We start from the raw sequence: 22,119 nt of genomic DNA on the forward strand, positions 1-22,119 counted from the left end.
GAAAAAATGATCTCACTACAGCCTTTAAAGATGATGTCCTTGGAGTGATCTCATCAGGTCAGGGGCTAGGGGGAGCTTTTTGGAAATCATTAATCTCTAGCTATGGATTAGAGGGGCATGTTTTCATGACTTTACATTTAGACCCTTACTATTAGATTTTATTGATATATCATCAAGTATTCTGGATGGATGTTTTGGTCGAATTTGATTGATATATGCTTTTGGCCTAATCGAATTTCATGTAATTGATTTACTTAAGTCATTTAAGGGTGATTTCTATTATTTTATGTTTTTAGTGTAATTTTATGTCATGATAAATTCATGAACACAAAACACTTTGAAATATGTTGTGCAATCTAAATCAGTTATATGTATTAGAGAAATTATTATATATAACTGCTATTAAAAATAATTTCGCTAAATATAGAAGGATGCAATAAACATTTTATGGGCATCGTATGATTCTTGATCTAGCCTAGCATATCCGTAAATGTTATATCTATTTCAACCAATGAAACAAACAAATCATAATTGCTTTATTCATTCGATATTATAGTGCTTGCAAAGCTATTCCAGAACCATTATTGACATATATAATATTTTCCAGAACCCTCACCCTCACATAATTTATTTTTCACACTTTCACTCATGAAGATCACAACAATTGAACTCGCACACCACATATGGGGATCAAGTATTTGGTACACTTTTTCTTCTCACAACGTGGGATATGAGGCCAGCATTGCAATTCCACACAACCCTTCAGGTGCAGCTATGTCCTTTTGCATCAAAATATAACCGTTGTCGCCCCATCCTTTGCCCCATGAGTTCTTCACTATCCAATACTTTGTTCGTTTGCTATCTATCCCATAACCAACAACTGTAACTCCATGATTTAGACTAGTCCCACAACTACCTCTGAAGACACCAGAATGATAGAATTGGAAATCATAACCACCAAATCTATTCCAACCGACACTGGTTGTCTCGCAACAGCTCTCATGAGTGCCGGTTCACTATTGCGAGGCACCTCTTGGTAGCGTCTAATGGTCGCTACGTGATTCAGCAATAGGTTCCTCACGTTGCAATTGCTTTGATATCCTTGATATGGATAGTTTGATTCAGAATCGATTCCTCTGTTTAGTATGACGAAGTTGAATGCATTGTCCATTAAGCCACCATTACATCCAGAATCAAAGAAGTCGCAATCCACTAGTTCTTGCTCTGACAAAGAGATTAGATTTCCTCTCCTGATTTTAAATATTCCTTCAATTGCTGCTACTGCAGAAAATGCCCAACAAGATCCTATATGTATTTTATAGAAAAGCAACATTTAGCATTAGCACGAGATATAGACTCAAATACTAATTAACCAATAAACTTTCTTCTATGGCATGCATGATTTAACTTACAAGAAGGTCAACAAAGTTAAAACGTTATATATATTATAACAGATATATCTGAGACTACTGTATAGTTTTTAACTAAGAGGAGGAAATGCACCGAGTAACTAGTGCACGTTGAAGGAAAAGAATAATAATGAATGATATTTCTCAAATAAACAGGAAGAAAAAGATGAATTGAGGAACATTTCTGAAACAAGAAAAGAACAGAGAATTTGTAATGTGTAAGGATCAGCTCATAAGAAACCAGCAGTACATATTGGAGGGTAAACCAAATTTATATATAAATCAGTTTGTTAGCTCTGAAGAACTGGGGGAATGAAAATAAAAGAAAAGAAATTGTTCGGCAGATTGCCTTACCACATGATCCTTGGTTCTTAACTTCAGTCACTGCACCTCTGAGCCTCCAATCTACCCTAGGTGGTGCAGAAAAGTTTGCGTACATAAACGACGTCGGTTGCCTGGAAGCATTTGTGACCTTTAGTCCGCCATGAGTGACCATGAATTCCTCATTGGTTAAGTCCGCAAACTGGTTTACAGTCAGATTGTAGCTCTGTCCAGGTTTATTATTTGAGGACTCTATGTATTCAACATTGCTCTTAAACACCCGGAAACGACGTTGCTTCTCCTCCGCATTGGTGTAGACTCGCTTATATTGAGCCATCCATTGCTCATGCCTCGCTTTCATGGCTTCGTCATAGCTGCCATCGGAGACTACTGGACCTGCAAATAACGTGCAAATAACAAGGAAAAGAGAAAAGAAATAGAGCCAAGAAGCCATGATCGATGCTCCAACTGTATTAAGAGTAGAAGGATTATTTCTTTTTTGGCGATATTGAACTCGTTAGGATAAGGTGCGTTTATATAGTGCTTGGAGGATAGACTTGATCAATATTTAATTTGCGATATGCATTCTGTCAGCCAATATATAGCCCGGTCTTCTATGTAGCTGGGCAGCAATTTATACGTAAAGATGCTTGCAATGAAATATTAAATATGCTAAAATTTCAATCCCGTTTAATTCCTTCTAATCCATTCCCAAGAAACTCCCTCTTTTAGTTAGATTTACATCCACTCGGTCCACACCTACGTCACCAAGCTAGCTATATGAAGTAGCACCAGCCACCAGGTCATATATGATTAGAAAACGTTGCCACATAGTTCTTAAAAGAATTAGCAAATTAAGCAAAACGCGGTTATTTTCAGATATTAAACAACAAAGAGATACATAATATCACTGTCGTTATATGTACTTGCAAAAGCAAGACATATATAATATCTTCCATGCTGTACGCGCAGCTGTGTACAACAACAGCATAACGAAAACTTTTACGTCGTAACTTCTTTTGCTTCACAAAAAAAAAAAAAAAAAAAAATCGAACTTTGACCCTCTAAACTATTAAATAACGCGACCTGTGATTTTCTTTTTTGAACACATAAACCCTCTAAACTATTTAGAGATCTCTCAAATTTCTCTTGGATAAATTCCACTTAGTCTTTAGGTTACTTATTAGTTAATATTACTATACAATATATTAGAGGAAAACACAATAATATTTTTAGAAATAATATAAACAAAAAGAATTCCAAATTATCAAACGCCACAACAAGCCCTAAAATAAATATTGAGTTTATAATAATAAGATAAATAAAAGAACTAAAAGTAATCCCAGCCAACTCCTTCACAAAATCCGAATCATAACGGCTAACCTAAAAATATTTCTACTAAAAGGTAGTGAGTATAAAGCCCTCCTAATTTTCACCTCTATATTCTAAAAGCCAAAATTATTGGAACCGGACCGAACTAGGTGATTGTACAAGTGAACCGATGAACTGACCACCAAACCAATTTGGTTTTGTTATCAGGTTGGATAAGCAATCAACTAGACACCGCGTTCACAAACGCGTTCGAATATGAAATTTGCGTTCACACAAACAGAGAGCCGCGTTCACAAATGCGTTCGAACGCGGGTACTACGTTCACACAGATAGAGAGCCGCATTTACAAACGCGTTCAAACGCGGGTACTACGTTCAAATGCGGGTACTGCGTTCACACAGATCAAGAGCTGCGTTCACAAACGCGTTCAAACGCAACTTAAAGAATTCAAGCTGTCGCGTTCGAATGCACTCGGGCCCGTTCGAACGCACTCGGGCCGCGTTCGAACGCTCCAACGAAGTTTGATAAAATTGGACTTTCGTGAGTACGGATAAGACTTGGATTTGGCTCTATCTTGGAGATCATATATAAAGATTGTGATGCCCTATCTCTAGGGTGGTTGAAGAAGCATTATTGAAGGAGACTTCTTGAGGCTACATCGGTTCTTCAACTAGCAAGGTTCCACTCATTATTAAGAAGTTAATCTTTCGTCTTAAGGGTTATCTAGACAAAAGATCAATCTCTAGGGTTACTGAGGTTGGACTTCAATCACGAGAAGCAGTGAATCGTGGGTTCTAGCGAGCAAGACTGAGAAGAACAAAGTCGTTTGGATCGACGGGTTGTTTTGTGAGTTAGTCTTGTAACTGCTACTATTCTAGTGATTAGTTTTGATCTGAGTTTGGATCTGTGATTTTTTTCCCGTTTGGGTTTTTCCACGTTAAAATCTTGGCGTTCATCTCTACTTTCGTTCTTAATATTTCTACGGACTTTTACTTAAGTGAACGAGTGTTATCATTGCCTAGTATTTAGATACATACTTGTGTCTAGGGGTTTTTCAGGAACGAAGAGCCAAAAGGCGTATGCTTTCATTGTGATGAGAAGTTTGTACCCGGACATCGCTGCGCTAAAACAATGGAATCGGTGATGCTAAAAGACGGATTGGAGGAGGTAGAGGATGAGATTGCAGCTAAAGATGAGGGTGTGGCTAGACAGCAAGGAGGAGTAGCTGAGGAGTAACCCGTAGAGGACATGATGGCCGAGATCTCCCTCCACGCCTATTTTGAGATAGCCGCGCCAAAGACTTTGCAAGTGAACGGTGTAATCAAGAAAATCAAAGTGAGAATCTTGAACGACATCGGGTCCACCCACAAGTTTATTGACAAGAGGTTTCTTAGGAAGATTGGGCTTGAGTTGGAACCCACGGATGGGTTTGATCTGACGATTGGAGATGGCACCACCTTGCGAGCAGATTTCATTTGTGGAGGTGTGGAGTTGAAAGTGCAAGGCCAAATTTTCACATTGGATCTTTATCCGTTGGCCTTGCGAGGTGTCGACATAGTTTTGGGCACTCAATGGCATCAAAGCTTGGGGCCTGTAACATTTGATTTTACAAACCTCACACGTATATTTCGGAGGAATGGTTGAAGAGTGCTGCTAGATAGAAATCAATCGCAGCAAGGGCTAACGTTACAACCGTTGTTGGGACTTCCATATTCAGGGGATTGAGCTCTACTCTTGCAAATGGCTATAGCTGAACTTACATTGAGTCAATTGGTTTGACCACCCGAGACCAAGTGGACTCAATGTAGACGGACTCGAATCCCACCTTGGGCTAATAAGAGTACAAGCATTCAAGCTCGACTAAGGATGACCCACCGAACACAGCAAGTTTGACTCGAGTCACCTTAAAGACAAGGTTGCGGAAGCATGGTGGATTGATTCAATTCGGACTTCATCGATGTCGTCTCGAGCATGGATACACTTTAGGGGTGTCTTTTATTCTTGTTTTAGTATTTATTTTAGGAAAAAGAAAATTTTGTGAATGCAGGTGGGGTGCGTTCGAACGCAGTTGCAGACGCTTCCATTACGTTCGCACAAATAGAGAACGCAAAATGTGCATTCGAACGCGATCGGGCGTGTTCGAACGCGATCAGCCAAAATTTACTATTTTAGAGTTAATAATTGCCATTTTTAATTAATTGGTTAGCCAGCCTCTAAAGATGTGGATGGCAACCATAGAATCATTATTGAATGAATTGAGTTTTGCCCTTGTCTCTTTCGTCTTCTTCTCTCTCGTTCTCGAATTTCTCGACGACGCCGCTTCTAACCTCCCTTGACCGCCCAATCACCCTAGTCCCTTAAGGGCGGCCCACTCCTCCCCTTTCTTCCAATCTATCTGTCACTTTGCCCTAAACCCTCCATCATACATAACCCTTCCACCTCCACTTACTCACCGGTGCCACCCTATTATTGCCGGTCCACCATCCTGCACCATAATCAAGGATCTCGTGCCTCCATCTACGTATCTGAAGACGGACTCCCTGATGTTTATCTACAGATCAAATGATATCTCGAGATCCCACCGTCTGTTGCATCTGAAAATATATTTGATGGAAAGCTCTTTTCTAGAACTACAATATATCAAAATTTTACGTCAATCTGATGGCTATATCTTTCGAGATCTATTTTCAAAATTCTATGTTAGATCTTGTCCAGATCTGAAAATTGGGATAGATTGAACCTTTGCCTAAAGGGGAGATTGTATTAGGCATAAATATGAAAAATGTCAGGAAGCTGCGGATCGATTCCACTATAGGAGAATATTTGGTAAATATTTTTCCTCGATTGCACGGACTGGTTTCTACAATAAATTCAGATCTTGAAAGAATCGTTCCGTAGCCTTATCATTGGTATCAGAGCTAGGCGAACCTCAGACCTCCATTAATGGTTGAAACAAGAAAGATGACATCGATAAGGAGACCAATGGAGAGCACACTGACAAGGGAAGACTCAACTCATGATAACCGTAACCGTGAGGCTGATTCCTTTGGAGCGACCACGGCAGGACAGAGTCAACCAACGTACATGGGTGTGAATATGGGCTTGGCAGATGAACTTATGGGCATATTCCAAATATTGCTGCATAGAGTTGATGCAATGCAGAATGATCATAGTGCTTTAAAGGAATATGTCATGAACCGATCGGCTTCATTATATCCTCGACGACAATCAGTGCCTCAAGAACGACTAGTGGTGAGATTCGCCTGCTCTGATACTAATTTGTTAGGCTCTAATACCAAATCATAGGATCTGATACCAAATTGATAGGATCTGGAACCAAAAAATCGGCTACAGAACAGTTCCTTAAGATCTGAATTTATTATAGGAATCATTCCGCGCAACTGTGGAAAAATATTTGTCAGATATTTTTTGATATTTAGAAAATTAACTTCCTGATCTACAACTTTTGTATTTATGCTCTTCGCAAATTCGAACTGCAGTAGGGACGAAAAAATGGAATAACGTGGGTGATAGTGGTGGTGACGGATAAAGTGGATGTTATGGTTATGGATGAGTATGGAGATGAGGGTGGATGGTGGATGTCATTAAGGGAGGTAGACGAAGGGAATTAAGTGGTCGAGATCCCAAAGAAGATGGATGACTCGATAGTCGAGGGAGATTAGAAGCGAGGAGAAACCTTGCAGTGGTAGATGTAGAAGGATGGATAGTGAAAAGGGAGGAGGGAGAAGTCTAGAAAGAAGATAAGAGGCAAGAAATCAATAATCCAATTCCATAATAAAATTGGCTGCCATCCACATATTTATAGAGGCTAGCCAACAAGTCCTAAAATAATATGAAACCCTAACAAACTAACTAAACCAGTATTCCTTATCTTCTCTGATTACCTCTCATATTAACCTTTCATTTTGTCAGAGATAAATTGCGAATCTAGAGAAGTCATGAATATCAAAGTTGTAGATCGGGAGGTTAGCGACCTTATCAAATTAGTTTGATATTATTTAGATATATGTAGAATATTCTATGAATAGTTACCCAAAACTATACAGAGTTGGATTTAGCTAATTAAATAAAATCCTAACCTACTAAGACTCTAACTAAACCATATAACCAAACAAAATAATTACACTCAATCTATTGAGCTTAATCTCCTTTTAATGTGATTCGATTTGATCTGATTCGTATCAATCCACCACGCTTCTCCCACCTTGCCGTCAAGGTGAAAAGTCAGGGAAACGCGCCAAAATATCAGTCTTCAACTCCCATGTCACCTCATCGAATGCCTTGCCAAGCCACATCCGATCCACCTGAAACTTGATTTGTATTTTATAGAAAATTTGGATTTATTATTTTCAGAATAAAAAAGATTTTGTTGTTTGTATTTTCAGATTTCTGTAAGTAATTAATATTAATTTTTATTCCAGAAAATAATATATAAATTGGAAATATTTCAATTTAAAGAAATTTTAGATTTGCAAAAATATTTAATATTATATTTCAGAAAATAACATAGGAAATCATTATGCTAATATATTTTATTTTTTGTAAATAAAATATATGAGATCTTTATTAAAAAGAAAGATATTCGAGAAGATGACCACAAATATATATATCTATTAGTATTTGGATTTATAGATTATTTATGCATATATTGAAGAATTGAGAATCTTGATGATTGAGGAATATGAAATATGAGTATTATTGAATACCGATAAAAGTGAGATCTTGAACAAATTTGATTTCAAGAAGGTAAGTCTAGAGAAAAGATTCTTGGAATGTAATGTTGCGAATGCTACCAAGTGACTTAGTAGGATTAGAGAAAAGATTTTTGAATTTTTGTCCTAGTGGCCCTAATTTTACTCAACAATTAGTGAAAAAGTCGATAAGGCACTATAGAGTACCAATTGTGACCGTAAACGGATCAGCTATCTAGAAAAGTCTTGGGCGTTATCCCAATGGTGACTAGGTAGTCCAGTTTTGGCATTGTTAGTTTTTCAAGAGAGTTTGTTGTGGAATGTGACACCTCTAGAGTGGGAACACTTGCTGTCCTAATGCAAGGGGGACAGACCTATAGAATTTTTTAGTAAAGCTTTGTCTAGTAAATCACAACAACTCTTAAATTTTGAGCGAGAGATGTTGGCAATTCTTCACGCCATGACAAAATGGAGGTCGTACTTGGTGGAAAAGATTCTTAGAATATAATGTTCCGAATGCTACCAAGTGATTCTAGCGGGATTAGAGAAAAGATTTTTGAATTTTTGTCATGGTGACTTTAATTTTACTCAATGGTTAGTAAAAAAGTCGATAGGGCACTCTAGAGTATCTACTGTGACCCTAGACGGATCGGCTATCTAGAAAAGTTCGAGGCGTCATCCCGATGGTGACTAGGTAGTGCGATGTGACCATAAGTCAGAATACCCATTAAAGAGACAATATGATATTTTATCATTTTTGATGGGTTTCCATGATAGTATCACATTTCTTTTTGCTTATATTACTTATGAAAATGTTGTGTTTTTCTTTTGTACATTGTGTAGTAATATTAAACAGGTCACGTGGAAACTACATTGACTTATCAACATAAGGGGTATTTAGTGGCAGGTGCTTCATCATTAATAAAAAAGGTAAAAACACAAAAATCCCCTTTTGAATACAGTGCATAAAGTGTATAATAATATTTCTCTTTCTTTATACCCTTAAAAAATAAGGGTATAAAAATTACATGATAGCCGATGAATGGAAGATGTGACGACAAACTAATGAAAGAGAAATTTGAAGATCTCTAAATAGTTTAGAGGGTTTATGTGCTCAAAAAAGAAAATCACAGGTCGGGCTATTCAATAGTTTAGAGGGTCAAAGTTCGAATTTTTTATTTTTCGTGAAGCAAAAGAATTAGGACGTAAACGTTTTCGTTATGCTGTTGTTGTACACAACTGCGCGTACAGCATGGAAGATATTATATATGTCTTGCTTTTGCAAGTATATATAACGACAGTGATATTATGTATGTATTTGTTGTTTAATATCCGAAAATAACCGCGTTTTGCTTAATTTGCTAATTCTTTTAATATCTATGTGGCAACGTTTTCTAATCATATATGACCTGGTGGTTGGTGCTACTTCATATAGCTAGCTTGGTGACGTAGGTGTGGACCGAGTGGATGTAAATCTAAATAAAAGAGGGAGTTTCTTGGGAATGGATTAGAAGGAATTAAACGGGATTGAAATTTTAGCATATTTAATATTTCAAAGCCTGAGTAATTCATTTCATTGCAAGCATCTTTACGTATAAATTGCTGCCCAGCTACATAGAAGACCGAGCTATATATTGGCTGACAGAATGCATATCGCAAATTAAATATTGATCAAGTCTATCCTCCAAGCACTATATAAACGCACCTTATCCTAACGAGTTCAATATTGCCAAAAAAAGAAATAATCCTTCTACTCTTAATACAGTTGGAGCATCGATCATGGTTTCTTGGCTCTATTTCTTTTCTCTTTTCCTTGTTATTTGCACGTTATTTGCAGGTCCAGTAGTCTCCGATGGCAGCTATGACGAAGCCATGAAAGCGAGGCATGAGCAATGGATGGCTCAATATAAGCGAGTCTACACCAATGCGGAGGAGAAGCAACGTCGTTTCCAGGTGTTTAAGAGGAATGTTGAATACATAGAGTCCTCAAATAATAAACCTGGACAGAGCTACAATCTTACTGTAAACCAGTTTGCGGACTTAACGAATGAGGAATTCATGGTCACTCATGGCGGACTAAAGGTCACAAATGCTTCCAGGCAACCGACGTCGTTTATGTACGCAAACTTTTCTGCACCACCTAGGGTAGATTGGAGGCTCAGAGGTGCAGTGACTGAAGTTAAGAACCAAGGATCATGTGGTAAGGCACTCTGCCGAACAATTTCTTTTCTTTTATTTTTATTCCCCCAGTACTTCAGAGCTAACAAACTGATTTATATATAAATTTGGTTTACCCTCCAATATGTACTGCTGGTTTCTTATGAGCTGATCCTTACTCATTACAAATTCTCTGTTCCTTTCTTGTTTCAGAAATGTTCCTCAATAGATCTTTTTCTTCCTTTTTATTTGAGAAATATCATTCATTGTTATTCTTTTCCTTCAACGTGCACTAGTTACTCAGTGCATTTCCTCCTCTTAGTTAAAAACTATACAGTAGTCTCAGATATATCTGTTATAATATATATAACGTTTTAACTTTGTTGACCTTCTTGTAAATTAAATCATGCATGCCATAGAAGAAAGTTTGTTGGTTAATTAGTATTTGAGTCTATATCTCGTGCTAATGCTAAATGTTGCTTTTCTATAAAATACATATAGGATCTTGTTGGGCATTTTCTGCAGTAGCAGCAATTGAAGGAATATTTAAAATCAGGAGAGGAAATCTAATCTCTTTGTCAGAGCAAGAACTAGTGGATTGCGACTTCTTTGATTCTGGATGTAATGGTGGCTTAATGGACAATGCATTCAACTTCGTCGTACTAAACAGAGGTATCGATTCTGTATCAAACTATCCATATCAAGGATATCAAAGCAATTGCAACGTGAGGAACCTATTGCTGAATCACGTAGCGACCATTAGACGCTACCAAGAGGTGCCTCGCAATAGTGAACCGGCACTCATGAGAGCTGTTGCGAGACAACCAGTGTCAGTTGGAATAGATGCTGGTGGTTATGATTTCCAATTCTATCATTCTGGTGTCTTCAGAGGTAGTTGTGGGACTAGTCTAAATCATGGAGTTATAGTTGTTGGTTATGGGATAGATAGCAAACGAACAAAGTATTGGATAGTGAAGAACTCATGGGGCAAAGGATGGGGCGACAACGGTTATATTTTGATGCAAAAGGACATAGCTGCACCTGAAGGGTTGTGTGGAATTGCAATGCTGGCCTCATATCCCACGTTGTGAGAAGAAAATGTGTACCAAATACTTGATCCCCATATGTGGTGTGCGAGTTTAACTGTTTTGATCTTGATGAGTGGAAGTGTGAAAAATAAATTATGTGAGGGTGAAAGATTTGGAAAATATTATATATGTCAATAATGGTTCTGGAATAGCTTTGCAAGCACTTTAATATCGAACGAATAAAGCAATTATGATTTGTTTGTTTCATTGGTTGAAATAGATATAACATTTACGGATATACTAGGCTAGATCAAGAGTTGTCTCATATGATGCCCATAAAATGTTTATTGCATCCTTCTATATTTAGCGAAATTATTTTTAATGGCAGTTATATATAATAATTTCTCTAATACATATAACTGATTTAGATTGCACAACATATTTCAAAGTATTTTGTGTTCACGAATTTACCATGACATAAAATTACACTAAAAACATAAAATAATAGAAATCACCCTTAAATGACTCAAGTAAATCAATTACATGAAATTCGATTAAGCCAAAAGCATATATCAATCAAATTCGACCAAAACATCCATCCAGAATACTTGATGATACATCAATAAAATCTAATAGTAAGGGTCTAAATGTAAAGTCATGAAAACATGCCCCTCTAATCCATAGCTAGAGATTAATGATTTTCAAAAAGCTCCCCATAGCCCGTGACCTGATGAGATCACTCAAGGACATCATCTTTAAAGGCTGTAGTGAGATCATTTTTCTCACAAATTAGCAGATTTTATGAAAATTCTGCGAACGTGTTCGAATGACCAAAATATGTGTACTTTAATAAAAATTTAAATGAAAATATCAACCCAAACAAAAAATCTGCATGCCTCTATCATTCCCAGATCTCGGAGAGCCTTCTCATTGCAATGTGTGCTCTTCTATTGCTTTTTTCCACAGTCATTGTCTCCACCTTCCGTCATCACCACCCCTCATCTTTGCTTCCTCTTTCCATCATCATCGTTGTTGCCATTTGGCACCACTCTTCCCTTGCCACAACAATGTAGTTTATAGTCTTCTATAGATTAGTGGAATCTTATAGCATTATTTCTTTCCATTTAGTAAAAAATTTCATATTATTTTTATGTAACTCAGCCATAAAATTTACAATGTTACAATCTATTCTCACTCTAATAATTGTTTGTGCACCTATTCACTGTCTACATGTTTATGTTTTGATAAGGAATTTGAAAACTCATATTGGCAATTCTTTCGATGTACATCCACCCATAATGTACCATTTTAACCATATCAATTTTAATTTATGTTTAGACAAGTCTGTTTGGAAGACTAAACTCTGATTTATCTAATCCGTCTGCTTCCATAGCTTATATTGAAAAAACTGGACGCTTACTAGATGAAGAACACTATTAATGGAACCGTTTACCAATTAAAAGATTAGAAGGAATCACTCACAAGAAATCAAATCTGGCATGGAAAAACTATTTTCATCTGATAGTGAAAAAACCATATACCTCTTCTATGAGATAAAACTAAGTAATATAGATTTAGTGGTTACAAAAATACTTACAAATTAATTGTTATTACCTACAATCGTTATGATAGTATTTTACTTGACTCCACTCAATACACCACCTATTATGCTTGGTCCCTAACCTTGTTGACCCTAATGGTCGTAGCTCAGCCTCGGTGACCCTAGAGGCAATCTTAAGTATCTTCTTCAATCTTGGACTAAATAAGCATGACATGACTCCAGTATCATCAAGCTTTTAGCATCTCCGAGAGCATCTCTCTCCTCTCAAGTGTAGCCCAATGTAACCTTCAGAGGTGCTCCTCACATTTCAAGGAAATTGATACGATCTTCTCTTTGGGGCTAAGGCTCTGATACCAGATTGATACGATCTTCTCTTTGGGGCTAAGGCTCTGATACCAGCTTGTTACGATCACACCTCTGGCTATGGAGCTCTCATACCAGATTGATACGATCTTCTCTTTGGGGCTAAGGCTCTGATACCAGCTTGATACGATCTGGCATGGAACTTTGAAATTAGATCCCAAAATATGCTGTCGTCGGATCGACGTAAGATTTTTATATGTTGTAGCCTCGTAAAAGATCTTTCCAACAAATCTAGTTACAGGCGAATCGGAGTTGGGGATCTCGAGATATCGTTCGTTTAGTGGACGAATGTCAGGATGCTCTATTTTGGATTCGTGGATGGAGGCACGAGATCCTGGGTAATGGTGGATGGTGGTGGACCGGCGTTAATGTGGTGGCACCAGTGAAAAGTGATGGTGGAACGGTTGTGGTTGATGGAAGGATTAGGGCAAGTGTTGGATAGATTGGACGAAGGGGGAGAAGAGGGCCACCCCTAAGGGACTAGGGTGATTAGCCGGACGAGGGAGGTTAGAAGCGGCGTCGCCGGGGATTGAGAGAACGGGAGCGAAGAAGACGAAGGAGGCAAGGCAAAACTCAATCTCAATAATCAATGATAATTTTGGTTGCCCTACACATCCTTTTATAGGCTAACCAACAACTCACATTAACCCTAAAACACAATTTTCGCCGACCGCGTTCGAACTCGCCCGACCGCGTTTGAACGCACCGAATTAGCTCTTCTGGACTTGCGAACGCGATGCAGGCGTTCGAACGCGTGATCGAACGCGCCTGTCGGTATTTGCGAACGCGATGCAGGCGTTCACAGTGCGTTCAAACGCACAGTACATTCTCTTCACCACGTTCACAACCCCGTTCACAAACTGCGTTCGAACTCACTCCACTCGCGTTCGAACGCGACTTACAGAAAACTTATTTTAATGGAAATTAAACACTAAAACATGAAATAAAAACACTCCTAAAGTGAATCCATGCTCGAGACGACGTCGGTGAAGTCCGAATCGTATCAGAAATATAGCCTCTAAAAATACCTAATTGGACCAATGAGAACAAACTTACCAAAATAGTTCAAACCAAATCTAGAGCATTCGAATACGGTGAAGTTCCACATTATATTCCAAACACTCAATCAAACGGGTTTCCAACGTTTGATCTCTTTAGCCATCTGTTGGAATGCCTTTCCTACATTGGACATAGTGAACTCTATGGAAAATCTTGTTCGAATGTCTATCCCACGTTAGACACAGTGAGCTCTATAAAAAATCTCATTCAAACGCTTATCCCATGTTGGACATAGTGGGTTTTCTAAAAATAAAAACTATGTTTGAACATCTTTCCCACATTAGATAGCTACTTACTTTTGGTTGATACGTTTTTTATCCCGTGGTCTGGAAGTACACACAACTTGCACCCGTATACCGACCCGGCGACACCAGCAACGTCAAATCCCGTGGTCGGTTCAGCATCCAAACCCAATCTCCTCACTAACCTCTCATCTAGAAAGTTGTGTGTACTTCCCAAATCGATAAGGATGTGCACACAATGTTTTCTAACGAGTTCGTCTACTCGTAACGTCCTCTACGTGGAAGTACCTGAATATGCATGCATCTATATTTCAGCATGGATATCTTCCTCCATGCCCTCCTCAACGGTCTCCTCATGGACCTCCTCTGGATACTCTCCATCATAAACAACCTCATCATCCTCCTCAAGACCGTCGATAAGCATCACACTCCTGATCGGTTTAGAACACCAATGACCGGGGCTGAAACGCTCATCACATCGAAAGCAAAGTCCCTTCGCTCTTCGCTCCTCCACCTAGGCAGCTGTGAGAGTTCGAACGGGGGGTCTTGTGCCTCCTCTAACATGGAAAGAAGGTCTCAAAGGTGGTCGTGATCTAGTACTCGCGGCCGCTATTTTTGAAACCGCAGAATTTCCAGCTGGCATTCTAGGTGCAAACTGCCCATCTCGCTTGCCCCAATTTGTTTTCGCTGCCATCTTTAGAGCCCTATGCTTTTGTTCCATCCTCACGGCCTTCTCAAAGGCCTCCTCAAGAGTAGTAGGACGTAGAGTACGAACATCCGCTTGTATCTCATCCTACAACCCTGAAATAAATATACTCATCAATGTCCGTTCGGGCCACAGTGGCTCACAACGACTACTAACTCTTTCAAACTCAGATTGGTACTTCAATACGGTCGTCCTCTGAACCATCTTGCTTAATATGGCAGAAAAATCTTCATATGCCACTGTCCTAAATCTCCGTATAATCCTCCTACGAAAATCAGCCCATCTAGTAAATTCACCACCACGAATAACCGATCTATACAATGCAATACCGTTCCTTGGAGGTGAAAGCTTGTCATCTAGACTTTTACATCTCCCGTTGTACCTTGACAATCAAAATATTGTTCAACTTGAAACACCCAATCTGTTAGATCACTACCTTGAAAATTTGGAAAGTCCAAGCATGCAGTTCTCGCCCGAATAGCATTGTCGAGTTCACGAAAGATCCTTGGTTCAGGTCTAAACCTTTGTGCAGGTTGATCGCCCTCTCTAAATCCTTGAGCACGTCCATCACCATCTCCATAAGGATCAGCCTCATACTCATAGTGCCAATCCTCCTCATTGACGAAGCGCACCGGTGCCGCACGCCTCTCGGGTTCCACCACCGCCGGTCTTGGGTTTTACAACGGAGGTGGGGAATGATGTGTGGGCATAGGTAAGAGGGAATCATTGACACTCGCATGACGCACCTAAACCTGTGGGGTATCAGTTCGATAAGGTCCCACCGCTGATCCATCTTGAAACTCCGATCATCGTCGAGGAGATAACGAATCAAATCGGCTCATGACATATTCCTTGAAATCATTGTGATCCTTTTGAATTGAGTCAACTCTATGCATCAATGTATGGAACATGCCCCTAAGTTCATCCATATTTGCACTCATGGACGTTGGTTGATTCGGTCCAGCCGTGGCCGCTCCAAAAGAATCAGCCTCATAGTTAGGGTCATCGTGGATTGAGTCTTCCCTTGTCTATGTGCTCTCCATAGGTCTCCTTGTTGATGTCATCTTCCTTATTTCAATCATTAATGGAGGTCTGAGGTTCGCCTGCTCTGATACCAATTGATAGGCTTTGATAACAAATTGATAGGCTCTGATACTAATTTGTTAGGCTTTGATACCAATTTGTTAAACTCTGATACCACCTGATAAGATCTGGAACCAAAGATAAGCTACGCAACTATTCCTTCAAGATCTAAATGTATTACATGAATTAGTCCGCGCAACTATGGGAAAATATTCGTTAGATATTCTCCTGTAGTTAGAAAATTACGAAACCAATCGGAGGAGGATGCACCATGAATGGTTGTGATAGGATTTTATACCACTTTGATATGCTCTGATACCAAATGATAGGCTCTGATACCAATTTATTAAGCTCTGATACCAATTGTTAAGTTCCGATACCAAATTATTAAGCTCTGATACCACTTGATAGGCTCTGATACCAAATTAATAAGCTCTGATATGGTACGATCCTTCCTCGGCTATAGGCTCTGATACCAGCTTGATACGAACCCTCTTTTGGTGCTATGGCTCTGATACCAGATTGTTACGATCTTGCACGGAACTTTAAGATAAGATCCCGAAATATCCCGCCGTTGGATCACTGTGAAATTTTGATATGTTGTAGGCCCGGAAAAGAGCTTTCCAACGGATCTAGTTTCAGGCGAATCGGAGTTGGGGATCTCGAGATATCGTTCGTTTAGTAGACGAACGTCAGGATACTCTGTTTTTGGATTCCGTGGATGAAGGCACGAAATCCTGGGTAATGGTGGATTGTGGAGGGCCGGTGTTGATGGGGTGGCACCGGTGTAAAAGTGATGGTGGAAGGGTTATGGATGATGGAAAGGTTAGGGATAGCGATGGATAAATTGGAAGAAGGGGGAGAAGAGGGCCACTCCTAAGGGACTAGGGTGATTGGCCTGTCGAGGGAGATTAGAAGCGGCGTCGCCGGGAGATTGAGGGAACGGGAGCGAAGAAGACGAAGGAGGCAAGGCAAACTCAATTCTCAATATTCAATTCCTAATTTTGGTTGCCCTACACATACTTTTATAGGCTAACCAACAACTCAATCTTATCCTAAAACACAATCTTATCCTAAAACTCAATCTTATCCTAAAACACAATCTTATCCTAAAACTCAATCTTATCCTAAAACTCAATCTTATCCTAAGGTAAATCCAAACTCGAGACGACGTCGGTGAAGTCCGAATCGTATCAATCCACCACGCATCCGCAACCTTGTCCTCAAGGTTTGAAATTTGGGAAGCGATCCATGATACCTCTAGCTCCCATGTAGACTCGTCAGTAAGTTTGCCCAGCCACTCAATCAGCACTTCAGTCTCTAATCTGGATCCTTGGCGTCTTCTCCTACGACTTAGGACTCGAACCGGCTCATTGGAGCCATCTTCCTCCATTGGTTCGGGTAAGGTCGAACCCACTACATGGTTAGGCCCGATCTGGGCCTTCAATGCCGAGACATGGAAGACGGGATGTATCCTGGTTCCTTCGGAGTAGGTCCAATCGGTAAGCTACTTTTGGACCGATTCGTTGTAGCACTCGGTACGGACCATAGTACTTGTATCCCAACTTTTGGTTCAAAATTGGCCTCAATGTGGATTGTCGATACGGTTGAGCTCGAACGAACACCAATTGATCCACCTCAAATTCTCGCTCACGTCTGCCTTTGTCATGCGTTTGCTTCATGCGGTTTTGTGCCTTTGTGGCTAGGTGAGTCTTGAGCCGTCTCAATGTTTCATCTCGATCAGCAAGCTCCAAGTCAAGCTCAGTCCTATCCGTCGCCGCGAGTCTATCGTAGGCACGCAAGACAGGGGGAGTGCGCCCATAAACCGCCTCAAATGGGGTCATGCCAATGCTTGAGTGATGAGCGGTATTGTATGACCACTCAGCCCGGGAAGAAATTTGACCCAATCCTTTGGTCGATCCGCCACAAAGCATCGCAAGTATTGCTCTAGTCCACGATTCACCACCTCGGTTTGGCCATCCGTCTCGGGGTGATAAGCTGAACTAAGATTGATTTGAGTCCCTTGCAATCTGAAGAACTCGGACCAAAACTCACTTATGAAGATGCGATCCCGGTCGACACGATCGTCCTAGGCATCCCATGCAAGCGTGCCACTTCCCCGAACAAAAATTTCAGCAACCCTTTTTGCTGAAAACAGGTGAGACAATGTTATGAAATGTGCATACTTGCTCAGTCTATCCACCACAACAAACACCACCGATTGTCCTCGAACTTCCGGCAGCCCCTCGATGAAGTCCATGGAGATATCCTCCCAAATACGCTCGGTATCGGTAGTGGTTGCGGTAGCCCGCTAGGCTTGAATGCCTCCGATTTGGCTCGTTGGCGTATTTGACATTCACGCACATACTTCTTCACGTCCGTCTTCATCCCAGTCCAAGTACAGTTTTGGGCCAGCCGCTTGTAAGTACGTAATACCCCTTCATGACCTGCTATAGGAGTATCATGGAAGTGTGCCATCAATAGCCTCCGTAGCTCTTCGTTTCGGGGTACCTTGATTCGCCCGTGCTCTAGTACTAACCCATTGCGCTCCTCGTGCTCGGGGTTGCTTGAGGGGTTCGCTCTCAACTCCTCCATGAGTCGGACCAGATCACTATCCTCTGCACTGGCTCTTCGTAGATCTGAAAAGAAAGGAAAAGTGGGTGCCGAGAAAGAAGCGAGCTCCCTTTTTTTTTGAAAGTTCAAGCAGCGGTTTACTTCCATCCAACAACACTCTCGACCATCTCTCCAAAGGTCAATGTGAGGCTTATAAAATCAAAGGTCACGGGCCCCAAGCTCCGAAGCCATTGGGTCCCTAAAACAATATCGGCACCTTGCAAGGCCAATGGATAAAGATCCAATGTGAAAGTTTGGCCTTGCACCTTCAATTCTGCACCTCCACAAATAGAATCTCGCTCGCAAGGTGGTGCCATCTCCAATCGTCACATCGAACCCTTCCGTGGGTTCCGACTCGAGCCCAATCTTCCTAAGGAGCCTCATGTCAATGAAGTTGTGGGTGGACCCGGTGTCAATCAAGATTCTCACTTTGTGGTCTTCTTGACTACTCCGTTCACCCGCAATGTCTTTGGCGCCGCCGTCCCCGAATAGGCGTGGAGGGAGATTTCAGCTATAACGTCCTCCACGTTTTGCTCCTCAACTTCTTCTCCTCGATGTCCAGCCACATCTGCGCTTTCAGCTGCAAGCTCATCCTCCGCTTCCTCCAATCCATCGATGAGCATCACCGATCCCATCGGTTTAGCACAACGATGCCCCGGTACAAACTTCTCATCACAACGGAAGCATAAGCCCTTGGCTCTTCTTTCTTCTACTTGGGCAGGTGTGAGTGCTCGCCCGGACCTCTAGGTGCGTACTTCACATCTTGGGATGGCTTCAAGGGTGCTCGAGGAGGTATCAATGCGGTAGCAGCTCTTGGTACTCCGCTAGTGTTTCCCGCCGCTATGTTTGGTAGAGCTTGATTGCGGCTTCCTTGGCTTGTCCAACTCTGCTTCCGTGTATCTTCATGGCTCTATGCTTGTCTTCCATAAGCACCGCATCTTGGAAGGCCTCCTTTAAGGTTCTAGGCCTTAAAGCCCTCACATCGGCTTGTATGTCACCCCGCAGCCCGAGATGAAGGTGTTTGCGAAGTTGCCGATCCGTCCATGGTGGATGACATCGGCTACTAATCCTCTCAAATTCTTCTTGGTATGACCCAACCGTGGTCTTCTGAACCGTCTTTGAGAGGAGAGCATCAAAGTCTTCATAGCCCGATACTCCAAATCGCCGTGTGATATCGGCGCAAAATTCAGCCCAAGTTTCGATGGCCTCAATGGCATTGGCTGATAGAAACCAATGAAGCGCCGCATCCTCAAGGTGGAAGCTTGCAAGCGTCACCTTGTATTCTTCCGCCGTACCTTGGTATGCAAAGAATTGCTCCGCCCTATACAACCAATCAATTGGATCGCCACCTTTGAACTTGGGGAATTCGAGACGCACGACTTGTCCACGAATGCCGTTGTCTCGTTCCGGATCATGCCCAACTCCTTGTCTAACCGGCGGAGGATGCACCATGAAGGGTTGATGATCCCTCCTTCGGTTTAGATCAACTCGCCGTGGTTCCGGATCGTATCGGCCCGCCCATGGATCTTGATCTCCAATGTGGTCTCCATGGTGATTCGCTCGTCGGATGGGTTCACCCGCAACTGGTCCTGGTGTAACCATCCTTGCTTGCCTCTGCCCATAGGGTGGTGGTAGCAGCGGCTCTTGTGGTTGCAAAGGCTGAACCGGTGAGGATTGATTCAAGGGGGTGGACTCGCGTCGTGGGGTCGATGGTGCCTTCCCGTTAGACATTGCTTCCTTGGCGCCCGTAGTTCCCGCATCATCTCCATCATCATCTGGTGGTTGATGGCCATCTGCTCTGAAATAGACCCCAACATGGATAGAACGCTAGGCTCTTCCGTATTCCGATTAGATCGGATGGTTCCGCGGTGGAAGTCCCCGCAATCGTCTCTTCCTCCTCTATTGGGAGAATCTCTTCTTCATCATCACGCCGTGCAGCCATGGATCTGGTGGTCGTCATTGGAAGCGCTTGTCCGAGGAACGGTGGCTCTGATACCAGATTGGTACGATCCTTCCTCGGCTATAGGCTCTGATACCAGCTTGATACGAACCCTCTTTTGGTGCTATGGCTCTGATACCAGATTGTTACGATCTTGCACGGAACTTTAAGATAAGATCCCGAAATATCCCGCCGTTGGATCACTGGGAAATTTTGATATGTTGTAGGCCCGGAAAAGAGCTTTCCAACGGATCTAGTTTCAGGCGAATCGGAGTTGGGGATCTCGAGATATCGTTCGTTTAGTAGACGAACGTCAGGATACTCTGTTTTTGGATTCCGTGGATGAAGGCACGAAATCCTGGGTAATGGTGGATTGTGGAGGGCCGGTGTTGATGGGGTGGCACCGGTGTAAAAGTGATGGTGGAAGGGTTATGGATGATGGAAAGGTTAGGGATAGCGATGGATAAATTGGAAGAAGGGGGAGAAGAGGGCCACTCCTAAGGGACTAGGGTGATTGGCCCGTCGAGGAGATTAGAAGCGCGTCGCCGGGGAGATTGAGGGAACGGGAGCGAAGAAGACGAAGGAGGCAAGGCAAACTCAATTCTCAATATTCAATTCCTAATTTTGGTTGCCCTACACATACTTTTATAGGCTAACCAACAACTCAATCTTATCCTAAAACACAATCTTATCCTAAAACTCAATCTTATCCTAAAACACAATCTTATCCTAAAACTCAATCTTATCCTAAAACTCAATCTTATCCTAAGGTAAATCCAAACTCGAGACGACGTCGGTGAAGTCCGAATCGTATCATGATACCGATTGATAAGATCTCAAACCAAAGATAGGCTACGCAACGATTCCTTCAAGATCTGGATGTATTATAGGAATCAGTCCGCGCAACCATGGAAAAAATATTCATCAAATATTCTCTGGTAGTCAAAAAATTACAAAACTAATTGGATTAGATCCGTTCTTTCTGATCTACAACCTTTGTATTTACACCCTTCATAGAACTATAGAAGGGACAAAAATACGGAATAACATGGGTGATGGTGGTGGTGATGGGAGGAGTGGATGTTAGGGTTATGAATGGGTATGGAAGTGAAGGTGGATGGTGGATGCGATTAAGAAAAGTAGACAAAGGGAACAAAGTGGTCGAGATCCCAAAAAAGAGAAGTGGCTCGATAGTCGAGGGAGATTAGAAGTTAGGAGAAATCTTACCAACTGTAGAGGTGGAAGGATGGTGAAGAGGGAGGAGGGAGAAGTCTAGAGAGAAGATAGGAGGCAAGAAATCAATACTCCAATTCCATAATGAAGTTGGCTGCCATCTACATATTTATAGAGGCTAGCCAACAAGTCCTAAAATAATATGAAACCCTAATTCTAGAGGATTCCTGTCAATCACGTTCGAACGCACCAAAAGACGTTCTCTATATGTGCGAACACGATATAGGCATTCGAACGCAGGAGTTCGAACTCGCTCGACCCCGTTCGAACACATAATATGCGTTCTCTGTATTTGCGAACCTGATGCAGGCGTTCACAAGGGCATTCGAATGCAATCCCTCCTGGGTTCGAATGCGACCTA

At 41.3% G+C, this 22,119-nt stretch overlaps 1 protein-coding gene and 1 pseudogene across 1 annotated transcript; one reads left to right on the forward strand and one right to left on the reverse strand.

Annotated features, from left to right (window-relative positions):
• Nucleotides 1–716: 716 nt before the first annotated feature.
• Nucleotides 717–2,184, reverse strand: LOC140788526 (senescence-specific cysteine protease SAG39-like; annotated as a pseudogene).
• Nucleotides 2,185–9,646: 7,462 nt separating this feature from the next.
• On the forward strand, nucleotides 9,647–11,022 carry LOC140788532 (senescence-specific cysteine protease SAG39-like). The gene is made up of 2 exons (XM_073137800.1): nucleotides 9,647–9,974; nucleotides 10,433–11,022. The coding sequence occupies exons 1-2, from the start codon at nucleotides 9,647–9,649 to the stop codon at nucleotides 11,020–11,022; spliced, it is 918 nt and encodes a 305-aa protein (XP_072993901.1).
• Nucleotides 11,023–22,119: the final 11,097 nt, after the last annotated feature.

This window comes from Typha latifolia, chromosome 5, assembly GCF_019914945.1.
Source record: "Typha latifolia isolate L0001 chromosome 5, TyphaL0001v2, whole genome shotgun sequence".
Classification (NCBI taxonomy): domain Eukaryota; kingdom Viridiplantae; phylum Streptophyta; class Magnoliopsida; order Poales; family Typhaceae; genus Typha; species Typha latifolia.